Raw genomic sequence first — 24,634 nt, forward strand, 5'->3', positions numbered from 1 at the left:
TAACTGGAGCTACATTATCTAAGGTGTAATGAAATGTCGACTCTAAATATTCAGTCGCCTGATCGAGTTCTGTGGGGTCAGACGGTGATCTAATCAAAGTTGGTACCTCTGAGAGATTACTGATAAAACTCTGTTTGGTAGTTGATGTGAATGTACATGTTTAGTACTGTAGCGTGGCGCTGTTCGTACGTTATTACTATGACACACTTGAATTGAGACAAGATTGTGATCTGATATAACTTCAGACAATGGACTTTATATATAAATTTTAATAATAAATATGTAGTAAATGTGTGTAGTAAATTAATATAAAAATCTCCAGCAATTAACACTTTGTCTACAAAAATGACTAGGTTTGAGAGGAAATCTGCAAATTCACAAAGAAATTCAGTGTATGGCCCTGGAGGTCTGTAAATGACAATTAGTGGAATCGACTGAGCTGACTTAATATTTTAGCTACACTTGTTATGTTACTATAGAGAACTTCAAATAAATTAAATTTGTGTCCGTGTTTTTGTATAATAGTCAAATTATCATTGTGCATAACTGCGTCGCCTCCTCCTCTACCAGTTAACCAAGGCTGGTGTATGTAGCTGTATCCAGGAGGACTAGCTTCATTTAGAGCTACATACTCGTCCTGTTTAATCCAGGTTCCTGTTAAACAGAGTATATTAAATTCCTGATCCTTGATAATTTCATTAACTATAACTGCTTTAGATGCGAGAGATCTAATATTTAACAGTCCTAGCTTCAGATCAGAGGTGCCGGGTGCGCATTCAGTGTGATCCGAGTTTGTGGTATCTATGTTAATTAAATTTCTAAAACAGACTTTCTGGGTCTTTCTACATTTTTGCTTAACTCGGGGAACAGACACAGTCTCAATACAGCGAAACCTGAGTGACGACTCTATGCAGCTAGCAGACGGTTGGTTTAGCCTGTCTGTCTGCTCCGTGGCCTGGGCTCTGGATTGTCACCGATTAACTAGGCCTCTTCTGAGACTACGAACTATACTACAGGAAATGAGAGCAGCACCTTCCTGAGTAGGATGGACACCATCCCGCCTTAACAGGCCAGCTTTGCCCTCAAAGGTCTTCCAATTTTCTATGAAGCCCACATTAATTTTGGAGCACCACCTGGACATCCAGCGGTTCAGCGACCATAACCTGCTGTAAGCTATGTTGCCACGTCTCATTGGGATGTCTAGAGTGTACCCTGCCCTTGTGCCCTAAAACTCCTGTGATAGGCTCCAGGCCCCCCGCGACCCTGAATACAGGATAAAGCGGTATAGACAATGATTGAGTGAGTGAGTAAACTCCCATAAATAGATACTCTATATGGACAAAAGTATTTGGTCAAACGTGAAATTATTGAATTAAGGTGTTTATTCCCAGTGAACGGTAACTTTAATGCTTCAGCAGACCAAGACATCTTGAACAATGCTATGCTTCCAATTTTGTGGCACCAGTTTGGGGAAGGCCCTTTTCTATTCCAATATGACTATGCTTTAGTGCACAAAGCTGTGCATAAAGGACTATAAAGACATGGTTTAATGTTTACGAACTTGACTGATGAGCACAGAGCATTGATCTCAACCCCATCGTGCACCTTTGCAAGAACTAGAACATCAACATCAGGGCCTGACCTCAGAATGAATGCACAAGAATTCCCACAGAAACACTCCAATATCTTGTGCACAGGCTTCCAAGCCAAGAAGAGTGCAAGTTGTTATAGCTATGTGGGGGAGTTATTTATTTGGACAGTAAGTGCAGATTTGGCCAAATACCATATAGTGTAAACAGACAGACAGACAGACAGACAGACAGACAGATAGATAGATAGATAGATAGATAGATAGATAGATAGATAGATAGATAGATAGATAGATATTGTTCCATAAACCATACAAGAACACATATATTAAAAAAATACTTTATTTTAAAATATCTTTCAAACTCACGGTGCATAATTTAATTCCTTCTTGTGATGACTTGTAATGATTAGGAAGACATTAATCACAGAAATTGTTTCCATGAATAAGAGGCATCCAGACTGACAAAAAAATTGCATCCAGAGACAAGGAAGATAACTGTGGCTGCTGCTTTCAAAACTCCTACTATACGTGCTCAGTACGTGCTAAAATGCAAAAAAAAAAAAAATTATAATTGCAGCAGAGATTTTAGAAGTCTGAAATAAACCTCCTTAGATGGTCGATTACATGTAACAGTCTTTGTTCTCTTTGTCTTTGTGTTCAAAAGACAGAAAGTCCACAGTTGGCAGGTGCACCACTGGTAAACAAAACACTCACTGGAAAACAGAAACTGATTCGCTAGGCTGGGACTGATCCTGAACCTTGAGTCTCTGTGTGGCTAACAGTGGAGCACAACACAGGCTGAACACTGTTAGGAATCACAACCTGAAAATCCAACACACATCACACTGACCAGTAACTAAGCATGCCCCTAAACATGCTTTATGTTGTTTTTTCTCTTCTGCTTCTTTTTATTATTGCACACGTCTTATTTAAAAAAAGAAAACTCATTCATCAACACACTTTTGGCAGGAAGCAGCCTCAGTTTGCCCTCTGAGCCAGCACCAGTAAACCATCAGTAAATCCCTTCATTCGCTCTCTTGTGTGACTTTTTTGTGCTCCTTCTCAAATAAGGGTCCTACACTTCAATGGTTTTGTAGTAGATTCTGGAGTAAATGTTGTCCAGTTGGTTGTGCAATGCATGGAATGATGGCCGTTTGGAGCTGTCAGCTGCCCAGCACTCCGTCATCATGCGGTAGATATTGGGAGGACAGCGACTGGGACATGGCAATCTGTAACCTGTAGCAAGTAACTCCAACACTTCCTTATTGGTTTTCCCTGAAGAAGGAAATAAACAAGTGCTGTTTGAGATGAGGAACTGTGCATACCACATGCTTAAAAGGGAAGAAAGAAAGCAATTCTTATTATATCTGAGATTATTAGTCGATTAGTATTGTTTCCTCGGTCACTAATGAGAAAGGAGATAACATTTTGATACTGGAGTTAAATCTGGCCAAGTGTATTAAATATCATTTATCTTTTAATTTGGTACAGAAATCATACTTGTACATTATTGCTTCAGTGTACCTCCCACCTCCCTTTGCAATAAATAATTTAGGTTCTGACAATGCTTTCTTGAAATCATACTGGATTGAAAAATAACTAAAGTATTTATTTTATTTTACACATTTAAAATAGCGTGTTCACTCAAAAAAAAAAAAAGAATTAATTTATTCATAGGCGGCACGGTGGTGTAGTGGTTAGCACTGTCGCCTTGCACCTCCAGGGTCCGGGTTTAATTCCCGGCCAGGTTTGATTCCCGTCTCTGTGTGCATGGAGTTTGCATGTTCTCCCTGTGCTTGGTGGGTTTCCTCCGGGTACTCTGGTTTCCTCCCACAGTTCAAAGACCTGCAGATTAGACTAATTGGCGTTCCCAAATTGCCCGCAGTGTGTGAATGAGTGTGTGAGGGTGTGGATGTGTGTGTGCCCTGCGATGAATTGAAACGTAAGTCTCCTGGGATAAGCTCCAAGCCTCTGCGACCCTGAATACAGAATGAAGCGGTATAGACGATGAGTGAGTTAAGTTATTCACTTTTTTAATATGGGTCATGGAAAAATGTCAAATGTATTTTTCAGTTTTTTTACATTCCTAAAACCTGCTGGATTTCGTGGAAAATAGTGAATTTTTAAGAGAGGACAATGTGCTTTGATTTTATTCAATTTGATCAAAATTAAATGAGTAGATGCTAGCCATGTGCCTGATCCCCATTGTAAACCTACAGTATGTGAATGATTATATGCTTTGTATAAAAAAATATATAATAATAAAAGAAAAAACAATCCTACAAACTGACTTATGGATTTGTTTATTCAACTGGTTTATCCTGTATAATGGATCTACAGCCTATCCTACAGCCTTTGCTGGGTGTTATTTGGGAATTCCTTAGGAACCTTTTTTTTTCTGGACGGGCTGCTAGTGCATCATGAGCCACCGTGCACACATGACCGTTCACACCTGAGAAAAATTTTACATAGCTAACCCATCTAGTGGCCTATTTTTGTTCCATGGGAGGAAACTTGAGAACCCAGAAAACATCCATAAATGTATTCTTTATGTCACATGATAATAGATAAACTAACAGTAAGGCATTCATACCCTCATATGGCATCTTCCCCCGTGACATCATCTCATAGAGCAGCACTCCAAAGGACCAGACATCAGATTTAACTGAGAAGCGCTGATGCAGTGCTGCTTCAGGAGCTGTCCAACGCACAGGAATCTTAGTGTTCCTACTGGCTGTGTACACGCTGTCCTGCAATCACACACGTGTACACAATGAAACAGTCACAGTTGTGCTTAAAAGTCTGAATACCAATAAAGAAATTGTTAAACATTTTAGTTGGAAAATATTACTGATAATGCTTTTTTTTAAGGATCATGGACGGTTTGAAAACCTAATGATAACTAAAATCCCCTAAAACAACCCTGATCAAAAGTTTACATATCCTTGTATCTTTGGCCGCATTATACACAGAGAGGTTGACACACCTGTGACCCATTGTAACTGTATTTAGTGTCTATAGTGAATTTCTCAGATCATGAGTGTTGCACTGACTTGACTGGATACTGCACCAATAAGGGAGCTGAACTTTATAAAACAAGAGATGAATATAAAAAAAATTACATAAAACAGTTGAAAATTCCAGTCAGTACTGTTTAAACTCTGATAAAGAGGGTGAAAATAAGAGATTTTGTTGATACTAAGCTACGGTCATATAGACCAAGAAAAATTTCACACACTACTGGCAGAAGAATTGTTAGTGACGCAGAGAAAAACCCACAAAAACTTCGAGAGAAATACTGGCTGCTTTTGAAAAAAGTGGTGGTGGTGTTTCAGGGAGCACAATAAAGAGTTACACCAACACAAATGACCTGCATGGTTGAGTTACCAGAAGAGAGCCTGCCACATTGCACCCATGCCACAAAAAGGTCCGCTTGCAGTACGCCAGGCTGCAACTAGACAAGCCCTAAAGCTTCTGGAGCACAGACTTTTGGAGTGATGAGACCAAAGTTTAACTTTATGTTTTGAGGAGGGTCAACAAGACTTACGATGAAAAGTACACCATCCCCATTGTAAAGTGTGGCGGTGGATCTTTTATGTTTTGGGGCTGGGTGAGCTCCAAGCGCACAAGGAAGTTAGTCAAAATTGATGGCAAGATGAAGGCAGCATGTTATCAGAAAATACTGGCAGACAATTTGCATTCTACAACACAAAAGCTGTGCATGGATGCTCTTGGATGTTCCATCATGACAATGATCCAAAGCACAAGGCCAAGTTGACTCTTTGATGACTACAGGTTTACAGACTAAAGGTGACGTTCTGGAGTGGCCAATATACACTGAGCCACTTTGGGAAGACCTCAAGCGAGCAGTTCATGCAAAACAACCAAAAAATTTTGAGGAGCTGGAAGCATTTTCCAAGAAGAATTAAGCTGTGCCACCTTAGAGAATTGAGGACCTTGTACACAATTATTACAAAAGACTGCATGCAACTTTGGAACAGGGATTATCATTTTCTTTATTGCCATGTTTTGTTGGTGATGTTTGCCAATTTGTTATGCCTTACATACAAACTTGAGTCGAGAGAAATAAAATAAATTTGTTTTGACCTCTCACTCATGTTTTTACAAATTATCTCAAGGTATGCAAACTTTTGAGCACAACTGTATTTGTACAGTGGCTTTTCAGAATTACATATAAAAAATCGTGTGTAAATGTTTTTTTTTTTTTTTTTTGCTGAAACGTGAGAGGATATGTATAGGATATGTATAGATACGCTTAGAATTTTTCTTTGATTCAGATAACAGTTTCTTCAGTACAGCTTAAATCCAGAGACTGTAATTGTCATTGTGAATTATAATTCAATTTAATAATACAACAACTTCCTCAATTCCAAAGTGAATTTAACCTAATGAATATGGGAAATACATCTTACCCAAAAGGTAATATTTTGATTAAATATCTAAATATAAACTACTTTTCAGGATGTACGTGAGTCTATTTGCATAATCCTTTATCTCGCAAACAAATCAAATACATGGGATAAACCTTGGAAACCAGGAAACATGCAATGGTCAGGCCATCGACAAACAACATACATGAGGAAAAGCAAGAATCCAAACCAGGGAACCAGAACATCTTCCTAGGCTAGGGAGAAAAAAACAAAGGCTTCATATTTGGACATGATTTGGACTGGTTTTTAGTATATCCCACAGATGTTCAATCAAATTGAGATATGGGGATTTCGAAGAACAAGTTGACACCAACTCTTTGTCATGTTTCACAAAGAATTCTTTAACAGGTTTTGCAGTGTATGAGAGTGCATCATCTTGCTGAAAGAGGTCACTGAGATTAAGGAATACTGTCACCATGACAGGTGCACTTGGTCTGAAACACTGTTACGACAGGTGGTACACAGAGGTCAAAGTCATCCACATCCACATGAATCCAGCAGAACATTGTGCAAAGCATTACACTGTATCTGCTGGCTTGCCTTCTTCCCATAGTGCATCTTGGTGCACTCTCTTTCCGAGGTAAACAATCCACATGCACTGATCTGTCCACACACCGTGTGTGTGTGTTCTGGCATGTTTCTATCAAAGCCAGCTTCCTAAGCTACTTTTGCTATTGTAGCTTTTCTGTGGAATCTGACCAGATGGGCCTTTGCTTAGCAGGTGCATCAAAGATTCTTGTGCTTCCATGTCCCAGTTCACTGGTTGTTCGTCGATCAATTTTCTTTGGTTTTTAACCACTGTATACTGGAAAAACTCAACAAGACTGAATATTTGCAAATGTTCTGACAGTTGTCTATCCATTAAAATTTGGCATTCAAATCCTTATGCTTGACCATTTTCCCTGCTTCCAACACAACTTAGAATGATGATCTTATTTTGCCATTATGGTGATAGGTATTTTGCCATTATATCAAAGTCCTTGGAAATGTATTTAGATAATTAATGCTATTTACGTTAGTGCTAATAATGTTATGTTAGTGTTTTTAATGTTATGGCTGATCAGTGTGGAATGTGAGTGTGGCTGTGATGTAACTGAGCTCTGGTGTGTGTGATCAGTATTCGGGTAAACATAAATGTGAGAGAGTCTGTGATTGGTGGGTGTCGTAGTCCTCTGCAGACATGTTTTTTGGACTCAAAAAATGGGAGATGTAGTTTGATGAAAATTCTGGGGTTGAAATTACAAATGAACAGTAGTGTTCAACTCTATTTCGGAATAAAAGTTGTTACCTTTATAATACGAGCCAAGCCAAAATCAGCCACTTTACACTCTAGGTCACTTCCCACCAGGATGTTTCGAGCAGCCAGATCTCGATGAACAATATGCCGGTCCTCCAAATAGGCCATTCCTTCTGCAACCTGACCAGCCATGTAGATTAGATGAGCTGAGGTCAAAACCTGTCCCTCTGGAGCTGCATATGAAGAGAGAGAGAGAAAGTAAAAGACAGAGGTATGATTATAATATGTTATATGTGTGCCAAATGACCTTGCATTATGTGCCATATATAATATAGATAGACAGTCAGGTTTATGAATATATGGACATCAATGAAGCATCTACAGATTGTACTGTTGATTGTAGAGTTGAAATTACATGAAAAAATATATGAGCACAAATGGAATGTAATTCCAAGAGTATATTAATGCATATTATTATTATTATTATTGTTATTATTTTAACTAATTATTAATATTATATTTAATAATAAATTAATTAATAAAGTTCATAATTTTATCCAGTGTGAATGCTCATGGTTTTATAAAGCCATATTGATGTAAAAGCTAGGTGTCCATACTTAGCATAGTGTATAGTGTAACATATAGTGTGACAATAACTTTGTCAACTTTTAAAGAATACTATTTCAAATGTCTGATGAATACATTTTTATATGAAGTCCACCCTTCTTTATGTTAGGTTGTTCAATGAATAGACAATAAGAAGACAACAAAAACATTTGGGTCAAAAATCTCTGCAATGTAAAAGAAGGCAATCTTAGTGACTTAATCTAATCAGTGTGCAATAAAATGAAGGTGAAAGTCCACAGATTCGTTTTGAGTGGTAAAAATGTTTTGACATAAAATTTTGGCTACCATCTAAATAAAAACTTAAACTTTTGATTACTGCAAATCCTACAAATGGGGAAAATAATCATTCCTTCATCCTCATTATAAACCTACAGCTTTATCCAGGTCAGGGTTGCAGTGGATCCCATCCCTGTAACATGAATGACAATGTGATGCCAGATGCTGACAAATGGAACTTAAGTTCATTGAAGTAGTCGAAATAAAAGAATTAAACTATAATTGATTCACACTCTACAAGCAGAGATTTTAATAAATCCATTAAATGTTAAATCATGCAGAATATCTGTCGTTTAATATCGAACATAAAAATTGTGTACGTTTTGTGTCAAAAAAAATTTAATGGCCTAAAAAATACCTAATTTTTTAGTCAATATTGCAATTCTTTTATATCTATCTGTAGCTATATACAGTCATGTTCATGTTATATATGTGTATATATATCTATATATATATCTATATATATACAAAAACACATCGAATATCGACATCAGCCATACCATTATGACCACCTGCCTAATATTAGACCCCCCCCCCCCCCCCCCCCCCCCCCCTTTGACACCTTTCTATCACAACACGCATTAACCGTTTCATCAATTTGATCTACCCTAGCACTTCTTTGGATCAAACTACATAACCTTTGCTTCGCATGCACTTCGGTACGCCTTGGCCATCCATGACCTTGTTGCCAGTTTTCCTTTCTTTGGCCACTTTAGACCACTGCAGACCAAGAACATCGCACAAGAGCTGCAGTTTTGTCCCAGCTGTCTAGCCATCACAGTTCACTCAAATCCTTATGCTTGGCCATTTTTTCTGCTTCCAACACATCAACGTCAGGAAAAAAGGTTCAGTGGTATGTATGGCGTTATATTCCTGCCACAATTCTGAGCGCGTGGTTTGAAATTTTGAGAGCAGACAAAGAACTCTATGCGCGTGCAATGTCTCCACTGCGCGCTCAACAGCTCGATTCTGCGCGTGCAGTTTTTCCCCTTCTCGCTCAACATGTTCTCCGCGCACGCGCGACTTCTCGATTCTGTGCGCGCTCGACTTTGGCTGCACGCGCGTGCAACATTTATTTATTTTAAATAACTGCCTGTGCGTTTGCTCAACATTGTCCAGCGGTACAAAACTGTCACAAAACCAGCCAATCACAGACTTCCACACACTACTTCGATTGGCTGTTCCTTCTCTATCAGTTGGCAATATCAACCGCATAACGCATACTATAATTTATATAGTGCTTTTAAAATGGTCATTGTCTCAAAGCAGCTTTACAAAATCAAAGGAAAATAAAAAGAAATTAAAGTATATTATTATATATAATTTTATACAAAGGAAAATAAATTATATAAGGGAAGCAATGTAAATAAATTTGTATTTATTTATAAATATTATAAATATTATAGTATTTATTTTTATTGAATGAAGTATTAATATATACCAGTTTCGTTTGTCCATTGTGTGTTTTTATTTACTTATCGAATTATCCATATCGGATTATTCAAATCGGACAACTCGGTCGCTTCACTTATAAACCTTTATTTAGCCGATCAGAAGTAGTGTGTGGAAGTCTGTGATTGGCTGGTTTTGTGACAGTTTTGTAACGCTGGACAATGTTGAGCGAGCGTACAGGCAGAGTCGAGCGCGCACAGAAAAGAAATGTTGCACGTGCGTGCAGGCAGAGTCGAGCGCGCACAGAATCGAGAAGTCGCGCATGCGCAAAGAACACGTTGAGCGAGCAGGGGAGAAACTGCACGCGCAGAATCGAGCTGTTGAGCGCGCAGTGGAGACATTGCACGCGCATAGAGTGCTTTGTCTGCTCTCAAAATTTCAAACCACGCGCTCAGAATTGTGGCAGGAATATAACGCCATACAGTGGCTGCCTAATATATCCCACCCACTTCCAGCCACCATTGTAACAACATATTGAAAATGTAGCTACAGTCAAAAGGGCCAAATTGTAATGGATGGACAAATGGGTCAGAACAACTACAGAACTATAGCTCTTGTGGGATTTTCCACTGTTTAATCAACAAAAACACAAAACGTCTATGCCATTCATTACTCTCCTTCTTAGACAAATAGCTGCTGCATAACCTAAAGCAGTGTTTGTGGTCAATGTCCTGTGGGAAAACAAATGATTGTCCCACTAACCAAACCAGATGGAATGGCATGTCATTGAAAAATGCTGTAATAGCCATGCTGGTTAAAGGTGCCCCCAGCCAAACAGTGCCACCAGCAAAGCATCTTTACACCGCCTCCTCCATCCTACACAGTGTGAACCACACATTCAGGAACCATCTGTTCACCCTCTCTACATCTAACAAAAACATAATGGTTAGAACAAATAATCTTAAAATTGGACTCCTCAGACTCACCGAATGACAGCTTTCCACTAACATTACAGTATGTCCCTTCCTGTGTTTTTTTTTTTTTTTGGCACAAGCAAGTCTCTTCTGCTTGTTCTTCTTTGGAAGTAATGGGTTCCTTGCCGCAATTCAACACTGAAGGCCTGACTCATGCATTAACCTCCGTAACAGTGGATGTTGAAATACTGCATGTCTGACGCTTGATCTCTGAGAAGCATTTATGTGGGCTCTAATCTTAGGTGCTGTAACTTAGCAGTTTCTAAGCTTTGTTGTTTTAACAAACCTATCCTCTGCAGCAGGGGTAGCTCTTGGAATGACTTTCCTGGCATGAAAGCCAGTTTCATCATGGTGTTTGATGGTTTTGGAAACTGTACTTGGCCATACACTAAGGTTCTTAAGATTTTTTCAAATTGACTAAACTTTGTTTTTTTAAGTAATGATTGATCATCTTTTCTTTTTATTTAAACAAGTGTTTCTTGATTTGTATGTGATATTTGATCATATGGATTTGTATGGTAGTTGCAGTAGAACAAATAGGGCTACTGACTCTGAACACACCCTTCCTCTGCACAATACAACTGATGGTCTAAAGTACATCATGAAGGCAAGAGATGTCACAGATTAACTCTTGACAAGGCACATGAAATTGAATGAATTGAATTTTTCAATTTCTATGAATTGAAAAATATTCCTCCTAGATCTGATAAGAAAATGGCATGCGTTTGCCAAACTGTCATCAAAGCTAAATGTAACTACTTTGGACAATCTAAAATATATTCTGGGTTGTTTAACACTTTTTTGTTTACAGCATAATTCCATACATTTTCTTTCATAGTTTGGATGTTTTAATTATTAATGTACTGTACTATGGTAAAAATAAATAAATAAAAATAGACAAGAAAGAGTGTCCAAACTTCTGACTGGTAGTGTGTGACTATGGAAAATTTTCAAAGTGCATTAATTCACTATAGTCAACCTCAGGTATGGGGGAAACTATGTAAATGAGGTTAATGTGTGCACTATTTTTCTCAGTAATCACAGAAGCCCATTATCTAGCCCATATTACCTGGTAAGTAATAGTCATTCTTTATTTTGTGAACTTTCTGATTCTTTTGGGACACTGAGGCATAAACTAGATAAATGTTCCATTTAATAAGGCATGCCCTTTGGTTAAAATTGACTTTCAGACTAAGTAATTCACATCTTGGGAACAAAATGAAACAATCTACATACACACCACCTGCATTTTCCACCCTAAGGTTGGAACACCGTGTTAATGCACAAAGCAAAAGGTACACAATGTGCTGTTCTGCTTACTTGGAGGACACAACTGCACAGACCTTTTTGCAAGTGTTATTGAGTTTGCTTTTTTTTATTTTTTATTAAATACAAGCAAATCAGGAGTCTGATTCCGTTTCTCTTATTTTCTTATTTGTGTCATTTCTGAATATATGTACAGTATGCTAACTCATTAAGACTAATGCTGTGTCTCTGTGTGCATGGAGTTTGTATATTCTCCCTGTGCTTGGTGGGTTTCCTCCGGGTATTCCGGTTTCCCCCCACAGTCCAAAGTGATTGGCATTCCCAAATTGCCTGTGGTGTGTGAATGAGTGTGATAGTGTGTGTGTGCCCTGTGATGAATTGGCATGTCCCCGCCCCGCCTCGTGCCCTAGGTTCCCTGGGATGGGCTCCAGGCCCCCTGCAACCCTGAACACAGGATTCAGCGGTATAAACAGTGAGTGTTGGTCTTTTAGGAATATTCATCTTAGGGAAAGCTATAAATTGGAGATAAAGAAATACACCTGGGAATTTATTACAAATACAGTGGTGGCCAAAAGTAATTAAGATAACATATTTAGATTTTTGCTAAATCAGTGAACAACTAGTTAAAAACTGGTTATATGACAATGATATTCTGCTTCTGGAACCATCTGACTCTGGAGTCATCTCCAGTAGTGATGTGTCGTTTATAATCGATTCGGTCTTTTTGAACGAGTCTTTAACGTGATTCAGAAGGACGAGTAGTCTTGGAGAGTGATTCGTTAATTTTCTAATGGGTGCGCGTGCGCTAAGCATCACAAAACCTCCGTAGGTTATGTGCAGGGAACAGAAATGAGTAGTTACCTCTGCGTCTTCTAGTCTGAGTCGTTCGTTCTTTTGTCACGTGACTCCCATAGACGCTATGCAGTGCAGTACACAGGAAACAGATTTAAACATTTCTTTTTAATGAGTCTTCTAGTCCAAGTGTTCTATTGCACCACATAGTGTCATTCAGAGTCACTTGACAAAAGAACAAACGATTCGGACCAGGAGATACTGTATGAGAGGTGAGCGTCTCATTCTGGTCATCATATGTCCTTAGCTGCATTGTAATATTTTCATTACTGGAAGTATAGGCAAAACTTGTGTATGTAGACATGCTAGGGGTCTGTTTATTGAAAATTTAACATTTTATTTTATTTCTGATCAAAAGAACGAAAAAAACTAAATGACTCAAAAAAAGATTTGCCGATTTTGATGAACGAGATTCAAAGAACCGAGTCACTAAAATGATCCAAACTTCCCATCACTAATCTCCAGATCTAAATTCAATAGTAAACTATTGTTAGACCTGGATGAAAAATGCAGTAACAGTCAAGATCTTCTAAATCTAAATCTTCTAAACAAGATTTTCAGGAAGCAACAAAGCATGCATGGACAAGTGTCACCAGAGTACTGCCGACGTCTTTTTGACTCTATTCTTAGCTGTCAACAGCTGTTGCTGAATCTTAATTAGTGTATAGCAATTTTACTACATAAAATAACTAATTTTTCTTATTAACTTGATTGCCAATGTTTTAAGAAATGAGATTGTCATTTAAAATCTAATTTTATTTGATTTGACCACGAATGTATATACCTAATATATTTTAAATGTATGGTTTAGGCACTTAAGAATGCCTAAAAATGATTAATATATGTGTTGTGGACACTTGACCATCACACCACAAGGTTTCCCTGAACATCCCATTTGAAAACCATAAGCATTCATATGGAGTTGTATATTGTATAATGTGGCCGTGGAGATGTGTGCTCATTCAGCCGCAAGAGCATTACTGAGAAAAGTGTGTGATCTTAAGCATAATGGCATGGCATGCAGAGTTTCAGTTAATTTTAAAAGTGTCCAGTTGGGTTTGGTTAGGACTTTGTGTTGGCCACTAGTGTTCTTATACACCGAATCTGGTCAACTCTGTCTTCATTGACCGCAGTTTATGCACATGAGCATCGTCATGCTGGAACCTGTTTAAGCCCCTTAATCCCAGGGAACTCTGTGAAGTATATCATTTTAATTATATATCTGATTTTTCAGTCAGTTATAGATTATATTTGAAGGACCTGTACATATCTACAGTAAAGTCAACAACTTTATTCACCTTTCTTCCTGTTTTTTTTCCAATGAAATCTCATTTTTCTTAAATCTCTTATTCTTTCGCAATTTAACTCAAAGCACATTATGCAGTAACTACTATGAGTCATTCAATTATAACCGTAAAACTGATATGAAAAGTATGTAGTTACAAAAGTCTGAATCATCCGGATGAGTTATAATTCAACTCATCTGTTAATCCCAAAGGCCATACAAGTGTTTGGCACAGTTTAATTTCAGGTTATAAAAAAACAGACCATTATCACCTGGCAACAGTGTGTCAATTACTTCCTGACTGAAGTGTGTTATTACTTGAAACCATAATTTCAAATTACTGAAAGAGTCCACAGCATAAAAAAAGATCCCTTGATTCAACTAAAAGTACCATGTTACAAAAGTACCATCTAACACAGAAACCGGGCTTAAGTCATTATGTTAAGTAGCAACGTTCTATACTGCTAAAGCTAAATGTTCTCTTTGTTACATACTTAATGTGAAGTTTGTTATTCAATAAATTCCTACCACATTCTTTCCAGGAAGATACATGCATATTGTCATAGTGACTGACAGGAAATAACCAGGCTTATATGATATGATCTTTACGACACTTACAAACAGTAATAAACTTGCTGATAATGTTGACATGTAGCAGTATGTAAGTTCATGATTATTCTAACCTAATTAACTCGAAGCATGACTTGAGTAAAAATCTCCACATAGAATGTTTAATAAACCACACAGAAAAGTGAATCTGTTGCAGGAATGATATGAGAAAATATGGACAATCAGCTTTCTTTCCATATAATATGAGTATATGTTAAAACTTTGTACCTCAGAACACGAAATACGCTCTTCAATATAAGGGTTTTAAAACGGCTATAATGTACTCCATTTACTCTTCATGTTTAATTTGACTTTGGATTCTGCTGTAGTAAAGGACATATGGATATGGCAATATTGTACTCAATGTGTCAAAGTAAAGGGGCAAAGTGCTCATCATTTCAAGGGCAAAGTCTAATTTAAGACCCCACGTAAACAGAGCAGACTTTTAAAAAAAATGAAGAAAGCAGACTTAAATTGGATGGAAATCAAAAATGAATATTCTCTTTGTTCTTTGCGTTTTACTTCCAAATGCTAATTTCTTTTAAAAGAAGAGTTTTTCCCAGTATCACTCACATGCAAGGTAGGACTTGAGGCTGCCTTTAGCCATTAGTTCAGTAATGATGTAGACAGGTTCTCCCCGTGTACACAGTGCGAGCAGCTGAATGAGCTTTGGGTGGTGCAGGTTTTTCAGTGCATGGACCTCCTTCACAAACTCATCCAGTTTGGTGTCCTCTACAGGCAGGAGAGAGAAAGACAAATGTTTGTAGAGCAGCTAAAACAATGTTCCTTTCAATCCTTTACATGGATGCACAATACTTAAAGTGTCCAGCTATTTTTAATTAACTGTCACTTTAACAATAAAAAAAGCATGGTCAATGAAGCAAGAAAACTCCTGTTAAAATTAATATGTGTGTAATTCTCAAAACATTTGGCCACGGCTGTACATTATATCCTTTCAGTGCTTTATGAATATCCTATTCCAGATTTTATGCCTTTTGCTGTTTTTATAGCCTCATCTCTGTTGAGGAGATTTTTTTTAACTAAGTTTTTAAAAGATTTGCCCATTCAGCTACAATAGCATTAGTGTGGAGAGACGTGGAACAAGGAGGCCTGGGGCACTTTAAGCACTCCTGTTCATTCCACAGAAGATGTTTCGAGGGATTGAGGTCACTGCTTTATAAACCTCATAGACAGAGCCATTCTGAACAAAATTGTGTCCTTTTGTGGTAACAGTTCGGGAAGGGCCCACATGGGTGTGATGGTCAGGTGTCAGGTGCTCTTTCTCAGCTGATACGGCTGACCTGTCGTATTCAGTCTTCCATGCTGGTATGCAGTAGATTAAAGATCTATATACAGTATATATATATATACATATATATATATAAATATATATACATATACCACAATATCTATATCTGTGGGCTGATTCTGCATGGGATTACAAAATGTATCAAATCTACTTTGTGGAACAATGTACACTGGAGGCCAGAAGTTTTAAGATAATAAAAGCCATGTGATGTCATTAATTAGTTCAGGCCTATCCGATGACTGAAGAGTTTTGCTCATTAGAAACAGCTGGTTTGGTAAATGGATGGACAAAATATGTGGCAGGACTTTTATTTTGTAAAGCCTGGGAATCCACCTCTACACAAAAAATGGCTACAACTAGGAAACGTTCAAGTGAATCACAAACTGTCTGAGTAAGTGACACCAAAGTACTGCAGACATCTTTTTGCAACCTATGCCCTAAGCAATAAAATACTTTTATTTATATTTTATATATATATTTACATTAAAACACAGAATTTCTCTTTTATTTTGATACTTTTGGCCTGAAAACTGAATATGAACTGTGACCTATGAAAATGAAAGGTGTAGCTAATTATTTTTAGTGTACCATTGTATGATCATTTTGCGCATATAATAGCTAAAAAGGTTCTGACAGTTCTTACAGTGTTTGATATGAGGAGGATGCTAACTAGAACAAAAATTATGTCACTATGTCATTACCATTGACTTTGCTGAATGTGATATTGCATTGTTTTTGGAATGCCCTGGACTATCTGCGCAAGCATCCCACGATAATATCTTGCACGAAGTGAAGTATACTATGGAAAGTTAGGAACACAAGGTCAACAAACAAACAAGCGCTTAAAAATCCCCAGGTTTTGTAACCATGGTGACTAAATTCTCCCATGCAAAATTAAAACTTAAGCAAAACAGTTTCCAGGAGTGTCTCGAACAGGGTATTTCTCATGCAGTCAGATGAACGTCAACATTGTTATTCTAATGTTTTGAAGAAAAAAAAATGATGAGTTAAGTAGTTAATGTTTATGGGTTAATAAGCATGTGGGGCCTGGGAGCTGAAATGGATGATGTAGAACGAGGAAGGAAAATAGTCTTATGTGGCAAACTGCCAGTATTCTACATTATATAAACTTCCCCTCAGTGCTAACAAAGAGCTTTTAGCTGAGGCCGTACAGGTGTATGTATGAGGGATGTGTATCTAAGAGAAAGAGGGTGTGAGAATACAGGAAGTGTGATTTATTATAAGTATAATTCCTCTCGGTTCCTCATCAAAAATTGCTACTGTATCACCATGACCATATAAAGTATAAGGAAGTCCGGCTTTCCTTTCTGACACATTCTATATCAGTAGCTTTTAGTTTTGTGTACAAGAATCCAGTGGGTTCAGATTTTTATCATTGGCAAATAGCTGACATACTTCATAGGTAGCGGTGACTCCGGTTTAACTGAAAAAAAAAAGTCTGCAGCTCACAGTAAGACTGCAGTTTTATGAATTAAATGACAACTGCTTCAATCGGACTGCAGGATAAGTTTGGTTTAGCTTTTAAACCAACATTGCAAAGTAGATATGCCAGGTTTGATTTGCTTGTTCACATTGTAGTTGCACTTGCCTGCCTTTGCACATTTACATTTATTTGACTGACACTTTAATTTAAAGTGACTTTCACTTAAAAGCTTAAAACGTGTCCATCAATGAACCAGTAGCAGAAGCTTAGTGGTAAGGATGTAGGCAAGACTGCCGCTGTCAAATTCAGACCAAGTCCTTGACCAGGATGAGGAATTGATTAAGTGCACATGAAAGTGAGACAGTGTGAATATTAAGACCATGATATTTAGGCCAAGCCTCGGACTAGTTGGCTTCATTTATGAGGTGCATCAATCAAGTTTTACATTGCAAAATACAAAAATACAACACAAATATATATATATATATATATATATATATATATATATATATATATATATATATAAAGTCAAGACCAAGACCATGTTCAAGTACTAATGCCAGTCTTTGCAAGACAAATCCAAGTTAATGTCTTAAAATCAGACTTCAGTTCTACAGGCCTAGATTGTAGATGTAGTATTAGGAACAACTTTCAGTCAGTAGCCCAAGGTCTTCAAACCAACATTAGCACAGATATACACACAAGAAATGTGTCAGCTAGACACAAACATGTGAATGTAGTGGCATGAAGATTTTCCCATTGATTATTTTACATGAGGGTAACAGGCAGTCATTATTCTGATCTTATTCATAAAAGGCAACAATGATGAAAACCAAGAAAGGAGAACACTTTATTACTTCAGGACCAGAAACTTCCCTGGGCAGATGCCCCCTCATGATTTTATCCCAAATTACCTCCCAGAAAGTGAATTGTCAATTGTCAATTTTTTAGGTGGGAATGAGTATGTGATGGTGTTGTGATGGCGGTGCTGACATTTTGTCCTGGGTTTATTCCTCCTTTGCACCATATTCCTGGGATAGGCTCTGGGTTCACCACAACCCTAACCATGATAAAGCAATTCATGAAAATAAATGAATGAATGAATAAATGAATGAACCTAAGCAACTTACATATGTATCTCTGCTCTTTTCATAACGTCACTTGTAGGTGGATACCAAGGCAATACATGCAAATGTTATTCCGAACACTGCAGCATGACTAGTTTCATTTTTTACTCTGACTGCACAACATGAAGTTCCCTAAAAAGAGTTATGTAAATAATGTAAAGATAAGAGTGGCTTGATCTGCAAATAAAAAAAAAAAAGCTCACCTTGTTTTAACATTTTAATGGCCACTTTCTTGTCCTTAGTAGTCCATACAGCTTCCCATACCTCGCCAAAATGCCCCTCCCCTAGTTTCTTGACCAGCTTAAACTCTTCTCTCGGCCTCTCCCATGGCTCCATGTCAAACAGCTCCCTCTGTATACACACCCACGTAGACACACACACACACACACACACACACACACATATACAATTAATGGAGATCACCTTACTTCTCGCTTACCTACCTGATACAGCAATTTTCATCTGTACACTACTGAATATGCAATAACTGTTTTTATGCTTCTGTGTACATGTATCATTAATAAATCAAGACATAAAAATATTGAGAAACTGAAATATTTACGCTAATTCAAAGAAAACTCAACAATGCACATAAGTAACAAGGATCTAAAAAAAAAATGTAAAGTTAACTGTGGGGACAAAAAACATCAAATGATATTCAGTTAGAAAAGGCATTACCTGCAACTACTGATTGAATCATGATTTAAGCAAATAAGACAGTGAATAACAACACCTTTATAAATTTGTAATGAATTACTGCTGTAATATTAATTAGTGAAATGTGACTTTGTACCTTTCCAGGATGGAGAACAGTGTAAAGTCACGTTGAACCCCGACACCAAGAAAAAGAATAAAGGAATAGCGTGTAAAGGATAAAGATTTCATCAAAGCTTTTAGGGTTGACTTGAGCATAAGTGGTATAAATATACAAAATTTAAAAGCATTTAAAAATGTTTCATAGACACATAAGAATTAACATTTACTCAAAAGCTATGTTCCTTGGCAGATTTTTTTTATAGTTCTTGTTTTGTAGCTTCTGTTAAATAGAAAACCTCTGTAATAGGATTCAGTTGGAAAAGGAAGACTGAACCTTCCTTTTTAATATATATGTATATTCTACAACCAAGTAGAACTCATGCTATGTCCATAAAAATGGAAGTATTTTACCTGCTGTACGCACGGTTGGTCCAGGGGGCATCCCAGGATCTTGGGGTTGTTCTGGTAGTATCTGATAAGCTCATCCAAAGTGGCAAAGGAGATCTTATCAGACACGAAGTAAGCACCAACGGAAGAGCGCTGAATACGGAAATGGAAGACATTGGTTTCACTCCTGGCTGTGAAACAAGCAGTAAATTTGTTAGATGATGAATACATGATTCCTTTCGAAATGTTTAAGATACTACACAACACTATTGTAAAAAAGGAAAGTGCTTTAACATGAAATGGGATTTTTGCACCTGTGATAAAGAAAAAATAAATAATTTGGTTAGAAAGGGTCTACCTCAAACTGATTCTCTGAAGCTTAGTCGCATAATCATTTTCAACCAAATAACAGCAGCATTCAGCACTTATTAAAAAATAAAAAATAAAATCATGCACAATTTGGTCTAATGCAAAGCACTTTGCTATGAGGATGGTGAAGATAAATGCAGCACAAACTCTGCTGCCCTCCAACACAGGAACAGAACTGCTAACTCAGTAAGATGTGCAAGCTGACCGATGAGGTGTAAGAAAATGCATACAGGAAAATAAAGAATTGGTGGGTGGCTGAAACAGAAAACACTAAGACAACTGCAGAGGCAAAGACTGGGCTATTGTTCATCAGAAAACGAGGAAACAAGAAGAGCAGAAGTAGAAAAAGAAGAAATAGATGAAGAAGGTGTAGACATTACTCATAATAAAACGCTACCACTCATGAAATGATGTGAATGAGAGCATGCAACCCAGGGATCAGGGTGGAGGATAAATATTACAGCTGTCTCACCTGATATGGTGTATTCATCACTATGACTTTCACTGATTCGAACCAGGAAGGAACCCGTTTTATTTTGTGGAGCTAAAAGCAGCTTCTCAGCTTTCTGTCTGTTTATGTTCCCATAGTACCATCTGACAAAGACAAAAACAAAGCACAAGCATATTCAGATGAATGATATTATTTGAAATATAGACATTAATTAACCATAACATTAACACACTAAACCTGATTAGCAATGATCTCAAAATAACCAAAATAAGCAAAAACAATCTCAGAGAAATGACAACATTTAACACTTATTGCACTGTTATTATTTATTTAACAAGAATAAATAATACATTTAAAAAATCATGTGCACAATACTAATTAGCTTGTACTGTACGTCCACCTTTAGAAGCAATCATTTAAAGTATTCGTTTTCATTAAGATTTTATCAGTCTGTCACATTGTTGAGCTTTTTGGGAATTTCTCATTTGCACAGCTCTGTTAAGGTCTTGAAATTTGACTAGGCCATTCCAAAATCTTGATTCTTTTCCTTTCAGTCATTTAAAAGTTATCTTTGGTCTTAATAAAGTACTCTCTCTCTCCCTACACACACACACACACACAGTGGAACCTCAGTTTACGAACTTAATTCATCCCTAAGTTTATTAAATAAATTAAACAAATTATAAATTTATTTTATACATTTATTTTGTAATTGTAGAGGCCAAAGATAACTTTAATTAATCTCATGATGTCTCAATAAATTTAGTATTAAAGTGTTTATACATTTTTTCTTTTCCTGTTGCATGATCCATATTCAAACAGGCATTAGCTGTCGGACAGACGGCCTCACAATCAGCCTCTAGAATACACTGGTACACAAAAGAATTCATGGTCTACTCAATGACTGCAAGGTGCCCAGGTCCTGTAGCTGCAAAAACCAAGGGCAAATCTTCACCCCTCCACTGCCAGGCTTGACAGTGAGTATGCTGGAGTGCTGTTTAGCACTAGGCATTAAGACCAACAACTCACTGATTGGGCCTCCAAACTCCCCAGTCCAATCATGCACCCATGGGATGCACTGGACAAACAGGTCTGATTCACAGAGGCCCCACCACTCAACAACCAAGAGGGGTCAGGGGTAGCTCAGTGGTTAAGACATTGGACTACGGTTTGGAAGATCCCAGGTTCAAACCCCACAACCACCAAGTTGCCACTGTTGGGCCCTTGACCCTCAACTGCTCAGAGGTGTAATGAGCTAAAAATGTAAGTCGCTCTAGATAAGAGCGTCTGCCAAATGACTAAATGTAAATGTAAGAGATCCTCTACAAAGTTCCTAATGCCAGACACCACAGCACACCCATAGAAGCCCTGAGTGACATAGGGGGAACCTACTGTACACAACACTAGGTATAATATATTTTGAATTATAATGTTATGTTTGAGCGGTGCATATTACCATATAATATACAGTAATCTCCTGCTGCTTAAGCAAATCAAGTATGCCTCTTTTGCTTCTTCGTCTGTATTTAGTAATTTACCTCATATTGTATAATATTTTTTACTATTGTGTTTATCTTATACTGTATACTGTACTTACAGTATATGCTATTCTTTACTATAGCTCTTTGGATCAGAAGAATTTCTCAGAGCTTCTACCTGCACAGTTTTCAGGACAAACAAAGCCTGGGAACCATAACACCAAAATAAGCATGGGTGAGGTCACATGTGCACTCTCTTGTTGTGTATACGGTGACGTTGCATGGTTTCGGTGTAATTGTAACAGGTTTCAAGCATGTGTGTGTGTCATATCAGCGTGCCTGGTACCTGACTACTTCTGCATCTGCACTCTATTGTTCTGCTCAAGATAACAAAGCAAACACTGAATGTTGATTTGTATTGCGTGACTGTTCAAGTGACAGGACTAGGCTGTAGGGGAGAAATGAAAGTGTTTATTATGTGATTTCAGGTAGTTAGTTTTTTTCCCCCCTTAAACTCTTCTGATTTTGATCATGATCCTAGGGAATGAAATTCAATGCTAAAAACAATCCCTGTTTTTTTTTTTTTTTTTATCTGAAATTTTGATGGAAGGTAATAAAGAAAAAATCATTCAAATGTAGGAAATGAAACAAACTAATAAATACATTTAAAATAGAAAGAACTTGTCATTGAGCTGCTACTGATATTTCAAGAAGAACTATATTAGTGTGTGTCACTCCCCACTGAGCAGGTTGTGTGTGAGCACTAGGGGTAGCAGCAGAGCCTCCATGCTGTAATATCGTCGCTCACTTACTTGTATTTAGCAAATTCGTCCTGCAGCAGCGCGACGTAGTTGGCCGGCACCAGGCCGGACTCCAGGCTTCCTGTGAGCTTTTTGGCCAGCACATAATGCCCTCGCTTCTCGATTACCGACAGCTTGTCACCCTCTTTGACCGAGAGCTCCTCCTCGCTGCGGGCTTCGAAGTCGTACAGGGCGGCGTAGAGCTGCGCAGGCCGCTTCTTGGGCTGCGGCACGCGCAGATCCCCCGACACCGTGCGGATTTCCGCCGCCGGCGTGACGCTCGGATAGCTCGGTTCAGGCCAAACCCAGTTCCACAGGCGGTTTAGACAGGGCATGCAGGCTCGGCAGCACACCTCCATTCCCCCCGCTGTCTTCCTGCCCCCCCCGCCCCCCCTCTCCCTCCAACCACTCACAGTCCCGCGAGCACAATAAACCGCAGCCCGGGCGCGCGTGCGATCACAGATCCCGCGCGTCCTTCCTCTTCATTAAGGCTCGTTAAGATTACAGCTCTTCAAGATGTCCCTCGCCCACTTTATGCAACGTAGTCAGTGCTATGCGAGCTGGCGGAGCGGAGAATCAGGTGAAACCGGTTTGGTGTAGGGATGGATCAGTGGCGCAAAGACGAGCGCGCTTTGGAAACGCGGAAACATAGCGCCGCGCGCGAGCTACACGAGACGCACAGCCGAGGAGACAGGAATAGAGTTCAAGCCCCGCTAACACCATCCTGTGCGAAGGGATATCGCCTTTCACCCGCATCATCACTCCCGCCGCTGGCGATGATGAGGATGATGATGATAGTGCGCAGCATCCGGTGTGTTTTCTTAGGAACAAACCCGGTGTGTGTGTGTGTGTGTGTGTGAGGTTCTCTGTTCCGCTCTCGGTCAGTCGTGCTCTGTGCCTTACACCCTGGTCAAGCTGATTTCCTTTTTTCCCGTAAAGATTTTTTTTGCTAGGTGTGTGTGTGTGTGTGTGTGTGTGTTAAAAGCGCTTGCGGTTGGATTCTGCATATCCACGAACTGATGTTTTTTTTGTGTGCGTTCTATTATATTAGTTTCAGCACATTGTTTTATTGTAATTCCCCTTTGTTTTTCCTTTCTGACTGACTGTTAGTGTAACCCAACAGGCCTACACTGAAGCTTATTACACTACAATAAAGAACTAATAATCGACAGTGATATATATCTACAATGCTAATGTGTCGTCTGGCAAAATATTTATCTACCAAAAATATCACACCAATTTCTCTTTTTTTTAAGAATATATAAGTGGGTTCTTTTTCACAACACGGATTAAAAAGGTTTTAAAACGTTTAATCTGGATCCACAGCAAATGCACAATTTAAAAGAGTCTGACTTCATGGCACTTGTGTAGACGCTAAAGACAAGAACTCTGAACAGCCCTTATTGTATCAGATCCGATGATGTTATATACACACACACAGATGATTTCCACTCTTACTGATTCCCCCTTGATTGTTCCAGGTCGATACTGATAGACTGATAGGTTGAGTGCTGTTGTCTGGATCAAATTCAGTCTTATATTGTAGGTTTTAAAGCCATCTTGACTCTAAAATAAAAGAAAAAGGAAATTCTTAAATTCTATAGAAGGAAAATACATTTTGGCAACCTTGAATATTTTGACAATTGGTGGTATTCTTTTATTATTTATTAATGGCAGGTAAAAATCAGCACATTGTACAGTATATAACTGTAGATTTAATTTTTTCCTATTAAATTGATATCAATATGTTAAAATTATTGAGTTTCAGGAATCCTTGAGTGTTTCTACTTCTATTTTTTACTAAACATACAACACTTTATTTTAGCTAAATAAATTTTATTCAAAGACTGTATGCATTAATGTCTGATTGAACATTTTCCATGGCAATCTAGTGAAGAGCTCACTTTCCAAGTGTTTGGCAGGAAAATTGACTTACTGATGCTGTGTGTCTGC

The 24,634-nt window shown here is 38.1% G+C and overlaps 1 protein-coding gene across 1 annotated transcript; it reads right to left on the minus strand.

Annotated features, from left to right (window-relative positions):
- Positions 1-1,909: 1,909 nt before the first annotated feature.
- srms (src-related kinase lacking C-terminal regulatory tyrosine and N-terminal myristylation sites) lies at positions 1,910-23,040 on the minus strand. The gene is made up of 8 exons (XM_053482130.1): positions 22,694-23,040; positions 20,425-20,546; positions 19,608-19,774; positions 18,644-18,791; positions 15,134-15,292; positions 7,331-7,512; positions 4,185-4,341; positions 1,910-2,866 (listed from the first exon to the last, which is right to left on the minus strand). The coding sequence occupies exons 1-8, from the start codon at positions 23,038-23,040 to the stop codon at positions 2,667-2,669; spliced, it is 1,482 nt and encodes a 493-aa protein (XP_053338105.1). The 3' UTR covers positions 1,910-2,666.
- Between the last annotated feature and the right edge of the window lie 1,594 nt (positions 23,041-24,634).

The sequence above is a fragment of the Clarias gariepinus genome, chromosome 22, assembly GCF_024256425.1.
Source record: "Clarias gariepinus isolate MV-2021 ecotype Netherlands chromosome 22, CGAR_prim_01v2, whole genome shotgun sequence".
NCBI classification, from domain to species: domain Eukaryota; kingdom Metazoa; phylum Chordata; class Actinopteri; order Siluriformes; family Clariidae; genus Clarias; species Clarias gariepinus.

Excerpts from the sequence above, each read along its gene's own strand:
- srms (XM_053482130.1), bottom strand. The coding sequence starts at position 23,040 with ATGGAGGTGTGCTGCCGAGCCTGCATGCCCTGTCTAAACCGCCTGTGG. Across the intron at positions 19,775-20,424 it reads TGATGAATACACCATATCAG|CCAGGAGTGAAACCAATGTC; the intron begins GTGAGACAGCTG and ends CTTGTTTCACAG. Across the intron at positions 7,513-15,133 it reads CCTCAAGTCCTACCTTGCAT|CTCCAGAGGGACAGGTTTTG; the intron begins GTGAGTGATACT and ends CTTCATATGCAG.